General features: G+C 50.2%; 1 protein-coding gene across 1 annotated transcript in view; it reads right to left on the bottom strand.

The window, feature by feature from the left end:
* Nucleotides 1-1,388: 1,388 nt before the first annotated feature.
* Nucleotides 1,389-9,421, bottom strand: part of GPC1 (glypican 1) — a 214,450-nt gene continuing 206,417 nt past the window's right edge. The window contains exons 6-9 of the mRNA XM_054386073.1: nucleotides 4,271-4,390; nucleotides 3,464-3,597; nucleotides 2,118-2,293; nucleotides 1,389-1,606 (exon numbers count right to left, since the gene is read on the bottom strand). Coding sequence (XP_054242048.1) covers nucleotides 1,389-1,606; nucleotides 2,118-2,293; nucleotides 3,464-3,597; nucleotides 4,271-4,390 — 648 coding nt within the window. The remainder of the gene's footprint in view (nucleotides 1,607-2,117; nucleotides 2,294-3,463; nucleotides 3,598-4,270; nucleotides 4,391-9,421) is intronic.

Here is a 9,421-nt window from a genome sequence, read left to right as displayed (position 1 = left end):
TGTGGGTTAGGGAAGGTGTGTGGGAGGATGGGAAAAGGGCAGGGATAGTGGGAATTCACTTAAAAACCTACAATGTAACAGGAACAAACATGGAAAGAAAAAAATGTCCCAAACAAAATGTGTCCTGTCCTCACAACCCACCCCGATAGGTGCTACCTTGAGTCACTCTGCTGAGTAGGGATGAGCTAAGGGCTAATCACCACCAACCCTGCTGTGCCCTAAGGCAGCTGCCTGGTAGGGGTCACTCCTGCATGTGCCCAGTATGAGCTGTCAAAACCAGTTGTGACAGTCCAGTTAGTATAAAGTCCCTGGTTTTCCTTACTACAAAAAGAAAAAAAAAAAAAAAAGAAAAAAAAAAGGGATTCCCATCCATGGCTGAGGCCAGAGGAAGAGGAGGAAAAGGAAGAGGAAGAGGCAGCACAACTGTCTGTCAAGTGGAGAACCCCATTCTGCATATTTTCAACTCTCTGTTACCTACCATGGTACTGTACTGCACTGCAGGTAGAAATTGGACCATTATTACTTGGGTAAAAAATGGCTTTCCAACTAGCATGCAAAGGAAAATACCCCAAACCCCAACCCCTAACACTCATTCCCAGTCACTTAGATGTAGGACACCTACGTTGCAAATTCTTGTCAGCTACGAGCTCTAGTCAAGGAACCCATTTGTGACCTTTCCAAAGAAAAAAGGAAGTTCTGCGGTTTTGGGTCCAACAGCCACTGCCAAACTGTTTTGGTTCAAGCCACCAAACCTGCCCACGCTCCTACGTACACCGCCGGAAGTGACAGGACACCTCTGCCTGCCTGCTGGGAAGTACAGAGGAAAGAGCCGCAAGAGCCCCGGGCTGCGGCACTCACGCCGCAGTGCGACCATCTCAGTCTCTCCACGTCCTAGAGTGGCGTCGCTCTTGGCACCGTCTGTGCTTTCAGCAGCTCCGTGGCAAGCAGCGCTCTGGCTAGCGGCTGGGGGACAAGATCAGGGCAATTGCATATTCCACTCGAAGCAGTAGGAGAGCTGCCTGTGGAGGGGCTGGCTGGGGTCCTCCTGGAGACCTCCCTGCACAGGCTTGTTTCAGCCTCGAGAGCCAGTTTGTGGCAAGAACAAAAGTAAAACAATGAGGTACAGAAAGAGGGGCCCAGCGCTGGGGAAGAGACCAAGAAAGAAGAAAACAGCTTGAGCACTGCCAGAAATAGCAAACAACTGAAACCTTTTTCTCTTCCCTTTTTTTTGACTTTTCTTTTTTCTGTTTTTTTTTTCTTTCTTTCTTTCTTTCCTTTTATTTTTTTTTTGCCAAGGTGAATTAAATATGTCCTTTGGTTGGTTGGTTGGTTGGTTTTGGCAAAGTGAAGCCCTCAGCCGCAGTCTCTTTCCTGGCTGTGCTAGTGAGTTACCGCCACAAGTGCTGCGCAGCAATGAAAGCCACCGAGAGGAGGAGGAGGAAGGCAGAAGGCAAAGATCTGCTGCTGGCCCCATTGATGCCATGTCCAGACTGCTTAGGAATAGCATGCGTTTCTGGCTGCCTGGTGCTGGGACTCTTGGAAAGTCTTTTACCACAGACATCATCAGGACAGCTGTCACCACTCCCAGAGCCACTCATGTCATCACCTGCACAGAGACAAACATGAGGTGAGCCTCAACTGCCTTCTTTATGGAGAGTGACATCCCTGCCTTCCCTCTGATGCAAGTCCAGGGAGCTCAAGCCACCAGCCCTGACTCAGTCACGTCCTCCTCTCTGCGTTATCCACTACGGGGTGCAAGCCCATACCTGATCTCTAGCTGATTTAACCACCTGCTGCTGCAGCAGCTGGAAACCTCTGGAGCAGATGAGAGCAGTGGCCTCATCAGCAGGGTTTGGCTGGCACTAGAGAGAGCACCCAAGGTGCTGCTTACACAAGGTAAGACACTGAGAGCAGCACAGCCTCCAGCCACCCTGCAGCAAGTTGGCTGCACTTGAACAGACCCTCTGCAGCCCCAAGGCAAAACCTGGGAGACCACAACCCCTCTGTGCCATCATGGCCCAACTGCAGGGTCTGCACAGAGGCCCACACAGGCTGCCAGGACTGACTACCCAGACCCTCTCTCCTGCTGTGGAGCTCTCAAATTCTGCTCAACTCACTTGCGTCTTGGAAATCCACGTCGTTCCCGATGTTGGCGTTGCCCAGCCGGTTTGTCATGATCTTTAGCTGCATGATTTGTTGGCGAATGGTCATATCTGGCTTGGTGATGTCCACCTCCACCTCTGGGTTGTTAATCTGATTAGCTAGGCCATCCCCCATCACTTCAGGCAGGTAACTGTGAAGGAAGGTGACAGGTTTAGATGTGTCCCTCTGGCTATGCTCACCTCTCCCCACTGCAGACACCCATGATGATCCAGCCTCTTTGAATCTCAGAGGAGCAGCCATCACTGGTGTTGGCTTGTCAAACAGCCTCCATGTGCTGGTGTTTGCTATGAGGCAAACAGCTCTATAGATAGCCAAGCCATGGCCAGACCCCATCAGAGCCTGGGGCTCACTCAGGCCACCTCAGCTTGCTGGAAATGGCTGGTGGCTTTGCAACACCGCTGTCCCAGCATGGGAAGGAGCTTCCTGCAGTAAAGGTTGTGCATAGGGTGGAGGGGTTGGTCTCAGGCTGATACCATGGAGCCACAGCAAACCACTCCGCTATGGAAAAGCTGTGTTCATATAGGAGGCTGAGGAGCACCTTCATCCCTGACCTGGTTAAACCCTCCGGGGACTGACGCCTTGGGATGAATGCCCCCAGCCTGGTACAACCAGAGAGGCCCACAAGGATGCATCAGTTAACTGGGAGCAGTCAAGCAGCAGACAAAGCTGCACTGTTCCCTTCAGCAGTCCCCTGGCCCATCTGCTCCTGCAGATATGTGACGCTGCTGGCAACAACATGGAACATTAAAGAACTGAAGGTGCTGGCTCCAGGCTGGCAGAGATCAGCCTAGCAGGTGTGTGGAGAGGAATGGAGAAAGGTGCATGCCCAGCAGCTGCCTATCTCCCCTCACAGCCATCCTTTAACCATAAGCCATGGCTGGGAGGTGTTTCTGCAGCTCTTTGTGTTCACCTGGGTGCCTCCTTTCATGAGGAAACAGCATTTCAGAGCAGGTATGGATAGAAAGATGTGTATACAATTCTCAGCAACAAGTTTGTGAGGTAAATCCAGCCCTTCTGTCTTCTGAGTGAATGCACAGTAGCAAAACTGCTCCATTAGTACCAACCCACAGTTCCTGGCATTTCAGTGCTTAACCCTCCAACTCACAGCGAAACGACAACAGGCTTGGCACCCCCAAGGACCAGTTTCTCAGGAAATGCAGCACTTCTGTGGACAAGGACTCACCTTTGCCTCAGGCTGAACAAGTGGGGCTGGCTGAGATGATATATAAGTGCCTTTTATCAAACCCACCTTCTCTTACCCTAGAATGGTGCTATCCTGGCACCCTGACCCTCTCCGTACCTGCCCTTGGTCATCCCGTTCCAACACTTGTCATCAGCCACCGAGCTGGCCATCACTTTTTTGCTGCACAGGTTGCCTGGCAGGGTGACCCAGTATGTCTTGAGAACTGTCAGATTCCCCTTGGCATCTAAAACCTGTAAACAAAGAGGATGCTCAGGGCCAGGAGAGCTCTGGGGGTGCCCCAGGGCTGCGGAAAAGACAAGGATTCTGTCCATTGTTTTTTTTCTGTTTTATCATCACAAAGTCTGGTTTTTTGCAGACAGGGACGTGTCACCAACCTTCCCCTAAAGGCCACCCACCCACCCAAGCACCCAAGGCTCAGATACATGCTAAGGACTGTTTTGGTACCATAAGAGGAACCAGGAGAAGATCATCTTCTGGGCCATGAGGGCAATACTGAGAAGCAGCCTTGATGGGACAGGCAGGGGTCAATGAGTGAGCAGTCCCTCAAATGTGGGAATCTAAAATCTCCGTGAAGGAGTACCTCTAGTCCCAGTATCCAGGCTGGACTGTCTGAGGCTAAATGACACCAATGGCAAGGAGCCTGTTTAAGTTTGGCACCAAATCTCTGAGAAATTGGTTATTGGTAACCTAGACCCCAACCCTGTGCCAAGGCAAGATCAGCTCTGCTTAGGTCACACCAGGACTTGCTGATCTGTTCTTCAGACTTGCGAGCAAAGGTGATTCAGCAGCCTGAGGTGTGGTCTGACCTGACCTGCAGAAGCCAGAGCTGAGCTGGCCAGGCTCCCGGTGCCCCAGCACACCTGCCTGGCACACTGGTGGGGATGGGGCTTCAGGCAAACTCACCAGCATCTCCAGTGCTTGTGCAGAGGATTTTGCTTCCAATGGGACCTTCCCCCGCCTTTTCTTGTCCTCGCTGCTGGAGCCTTTTGTGCTGATTTTGGGGTTTCCACAGCCTTGGAAAACCTGAAAAGTAAACCAAATTCCACACTTATGTGTTTTTTTTTTCTTCTTTTCATTTGTTTATTTTATTTTTATGTTTTTTCTTTTTCCTTCTTAAGTGTGTTAATCTTTCCTGCCTGCAAGATCTCTAGATTCTGGCTTAATTTCTGATGAGGTTACTCTTATGCCAGAATGTGTTTTCAGCACACTGTCACTGGTTTTGGTTACCATGATCAAGCAAAATGTTCATCACTGACACAAAATTAGCACAAGTTTTTTGGATGAGTCACCAATGTTGATAGAAAATTATTTCTAGCAATCTTATCTGTTCCCATTACGACTTAGAAATTCTGGGAAGAGCAAGAGACTTCAGAACCAGTCCCTGGACTTTAGGTGTGTTGACTTTGATCACTTCAGGGATCTGCTGGCCAAGGTGTCGTGGGACAAAGCCCTAGAGGGAAGAGGGGCCCAGGACAGCTAGTCAGTATTCAAGGATCACCTCCTCTGTGTCCAGGAGCAATGTATACCAACAAAGAGAAAAGCAGGGAAGAATGCTAGGAGGCCTGCCTGGATGAGCAAGGAGCTGCTGGACACACTATCACTTAAAAGGAAGCTCTACAAGGAGTGGAAGAAAGGACAGCTAGAATGGGGGGGATATAAGGAAGCTGCCTGAGCAGCAAGAGACCAGGTTAGGAAAGCCAAAGCACAATTTGAATTGAATCTAGCCAGGGAGGTTAAAGGGAACACTAAGAATTTCTACAGGTATATTAATGGTAAAAAAGAAGCCTAGGGAAGGTGTGGGCCCCCTCAGAAAGGAAACAGGTGAAATGGTCACAAGTGACATGGAAAAGGCTGAGGTTCTCAATGACTTCTTTACCTCAGTCTTCACTGCAAGGGCCTCCAGCCACACTCCTGGAATAGTCATGGAAGCTAATGGCAAGAACCAGAAGGAAGAACTGCCCATCATAAGTGAAGATCAGGTTCGTGATCACCTGAAGAACCTGAAAGTGTTCAAGTCCATGGGACCCGATGGGATACACCCATGGGTACTGAGAGAACTGGCAGAGGAGGTTGCTAAACCCCTCTCTATTATATTCCAAAAGTCCTGGCAGTCTGGGAAAGTCCTCACTGACTGGAAAAGGGGAAACATTACTCCCATTTTCAAAAAGGGTAAGAAGGAAGAACCAGGGAACTACAGGCCAGTCAGTCTCACCTCTGTGCCTGGGAAGATCATGGAGCAGATTCTCCTGGAGGCACTACTGAGACAGAAGAATAGTGAAGAGGTGATTGGGTACAGTCAGCATGGCTTCACCAAGGGCAAATCCTGCCTGACAAACCTGGTGGCCTTCTATGACAAGGTCACAACATTAATAGATGAGGAGAGAGCAACTGATGTCATTTACCTGGACCTGAGCAAAGCCTTCAACACTGTCCCACACCACAGCCTGGTCTCCAAGCTGGTGACACATGGGTTTGATGGGTGGACCACGAGATGGATACAGAACTGGCTTGATGGCTGCACCCAAAGAGTGGCTGTCAATGGCTCCATGTCCCAGTGGAGGCCAGGGACAAGTGGAGTCCCTCAGGGATCAGTCCTGGGACCAGTCTTGTTTAACATCTTTGTTGGTGCCATGGACAGTGGCATTGAGTGCACCCTCAGCAGGTTTGCTGATGACACCAAGCTGTGTGGTGCAGCAGACACACTGGAGGGAAGGGATCCATCCAGAGGGACCTGGACAGGCTGGAGAGGTGAGCACAAGCCAACTCATGAGTTTCAACAAGATCAAGTGCAAGGTCCTGCATCTGGGTCGAGGCAATCCCAAGCACAGATACAGGCTGGGCAGTGACTGGCTGGAAAGTAGCCCTGAGGTAGAGGGACTTGGGGGTGCTGGAAGAGGAGAAGCTCAACATGAGCTGTCAATGTGCACTTGCAGCCCAGAAAGCCAACCAGATCCTGGGCTGCATCAAGAGAAGTGTGGCCAGCAGGTCAAGGGAGGTGATTCTCCCCCTCTGCTCAGCTCTGGTGAGACCCCACCTGGAGTACTGCATCCAGTTCTAGAGCCTCTATTACAAGAGAGATATGGACATGCTGGAACGTGTCCAGAGGAGGGCCACCAGGATGATCAGAGGGCTGGAGCACCTCTCCTATGAGGACAGACTGAAAGAGTTGGGGCTGTTCAGTCTGGAGAAGAGAAGGCTCTGAGGTGACCTTATTGTGGCTTTCCAGTATCTGAAGGGGGCCTACAAGAAAGCTGGGGAGGGACTTTTTATGGTATCAGGTAGTGATAGGACTAGGGGGAATGGAATAAAGCTGGAAGTGGGGAGATTCAGGCTGGACGTGAGGAAGAAGTTCTTCCCCATGAGAGTGGTGAGAGCCTGGAATGGGTTGTCCAGGGAGGTGGTTGGGGCCCCATCCCTGGAGGTGTTTAAGGCCAGGCTGGATGAGGCTCTGGCCAGCCTGATGTAGTGTGAGGTGTCCCTGCCCATGGCAGGGGGGTTGGAACTAGATGATCCTTGTGGTCCCTTCCAACCCTGACTGATTCTATGATTCTAAGATGAGAGTTGCTCACACTCATTACACCACTGATGTGGGCTTCCAGATTGCAGAGGTTTGTTGATTTGGACAACAGACCCAGGGGGGACAACCCCAGTGACTTTTGCAATTGGCACACACACTCACCAAATGAATGTCCTCTCCAACCAGAGAAGTTCAAAGACAGGAGATGTGGTACAATCTGCCAGGTTGGATGTTTTAGGGAAAAATGAGGAAGTTGAACTGATTTACCTCCCAATCTTGGCATGCTTTGTAGCCAGAGGACAGCAGAAGCACTTTGAAGGTACAAATCCTCAGACTTTGCCTCTAGGAGGACATGAAAGGTGCCATGGAAGCACCTAGTTCTCCCAGTCTCTGCATAACCAAGTCCATGCAGTGAGACCTCCACTGCAGACAGCCAGTGCTCAGGCAACTGAGCCTCGTTGTGGCTGGCAGAAGGTATGCTTGGACAGCCACATTTCATGAAGTGCCAAAGATCAGGAGGGCCTTTGCACTGGCTCAGGAAACACCAGCTTTTACAAAGAAAGCCATCTGACTTGTTGTGGTGCTGTGTTGTGGTGCTGTCAGAAGCTGTTGGTAAATCTGACTTTGCACAACGTACCCTTCAAGCAGAGAAATCAAGACCTCAGAGAGGAGCACTGCTGACACAGCTTGTGCTAGCTGCTGGATGCTTTTGCTTGTGGATTCTGACAGCCATCAGCAAAGTCCTAATCTAGACAAGAGTCCCTCTGGTGACAGTGAGTCTCATCAGTGTCATTCAGCCTAGAAAGCCCCCTCCTGGGGTGCACTGTCCTGCTGGCCAGGATGGCAGTTCAGCACCAAGCCAATTTGTTTGTCTGTCTCCCCATGCAAAATGTCCCACCTTGAAAACTGCATGTAGAGCATTTTCAGTTTGGTTTTACCAAAATAAAACGAATTTGGCCTATTGCTGTTGCTAGCAGAAGACAACTCTTTCAGGAAGTAAAAGCCCTGGGAGGTCTCCAGGACAGTGGGTCTCCAGCACTGCATGGCATCAAGGTGAGCAATGCCCATTACTGATGGAGAGAACATGTGTCCTGCAGACCGAGGTGATCAGCAGTCTTCTGCATAAATGACAGCAGACGTCTGCAGCCTTTAACATCTCCTCTGCCTGAGATCCATCAGAGAGCCACAGGGAGTGTGAGGAAGCAGGGAGAGCACTGCGCAGAGCAGTGATCGCAGGGCTCAGTACCAGAAGTGCTCCATACCAGCTCTTCACAGATCTCAGGGCATCCCATGCCTGAGGCTGTCACTGGGTCCAATGGACACTTTTGGTTCTTTTCACAAATTGCAGACAGTGTCCTGGCTCTAGTTTGGCAATGTTTGAAACCCTCAGCTACAGCTCAAGCCTGCTGCTCTCAGCACGTAGAGAGGAAACTCCCAGGACTGGGCCAGTCAAAAGCTTCATCTGATCACTTTGCCATGCTCAAAAGCAGAGTTTAGAGCTGTGGCAATCCGCAGCTCCTGACCTCTGCTACCAGTGCCACCAGCAAAGACTGCCACATTCACCTGGTCACCAGATCATACTGAGGAGCTTATCAAACATGTTTGGTTGCTCCAGTCAAAAACCAATGAGACTATTTACTCCTTTTCATTTTACCAGATTTACTATATAACCCTTGGAAACATCTTTCTTTGCAGATGATGCCATGTTTTCCCACAGCATGGGCTTGCTTTCATGTGGAGAACCTCACTCTCATCTAACAAGGGAAGAAAGAATACAACCTCTCATGTCAGAAAAGAAACTTAAACAACTTGGATGCCTGCTGCTCTCAGTGCTTTGACATGTGCCAGTGAGTTCTCGCTTGGCTAAGCAGTACTTCTGGCCCTTTCCTTCTCCAAGATCCAGTTAGGACCTGCTCTGCTCCTTTCATCTGCATCTCTGCTCTAACTGGGATAGCTGCAGGACTTAGGGAATGTCTGGGCAAAAAGCAGAAGCCCTGGAGGGCTGTTTTTGCTCCCAAAGCTTCTCTTACCTGCAGCTACAGATTGTGGTTAAGGGGATAAATACACTAAAAATGGAAGACCAATAGAAGACAGCTTCACTCTACTTCTTGGAAGACAGGTGAGCAATGGGAGAGCCTGTTTTGTATTCTCCAGACGGACTGCCAGATCGCCACACAGCCTCACAGATACAATCTGCTAGCCCAGTGTTTCCAGTGCAGAACATCACCCCAAGGCAGGTTAAAGCAGCTGCCTTCTGTCACTAGGGACGGTGCACTTGCTGTACCTGCCCCAGCTCAGCCAAAGTACTTCAGGACTCTTCAGACACAGAGGCACCTGACAGCAAATGGCACCATGCCTCCCATAGTCACTGCATATGCAGGCCCACCTTGTGTGTGTCTGTATCTAAATAAGGCTGGCTGGCTGTGGCAGGGAGGAATATTTGGAAACACTTGAGAAGGTTTTTGCCTGTGTAAGATGGGTGGTTTCCTGTCATTAAAATAGCGGGCATTTAATCTCTTTCATCTCCTTTAGTTCAG

Source organism: Indicator indicator, chromosome 13, assembly GCF_027791375.1.
Source record: "Indicator indicator isolate 239-I01 chromosome 13, UM_Iind_1.1, whole genome shotgun sequence".
Lineage (NCBI taxonomy): Eukaryota > Metazoa > Chordata > Aves > Piciformes > Indicatoridae > Indicator > Indicator indicator.
This window is presented reverse-complemented; position numbering and strand designations above follow the sequence as displayed.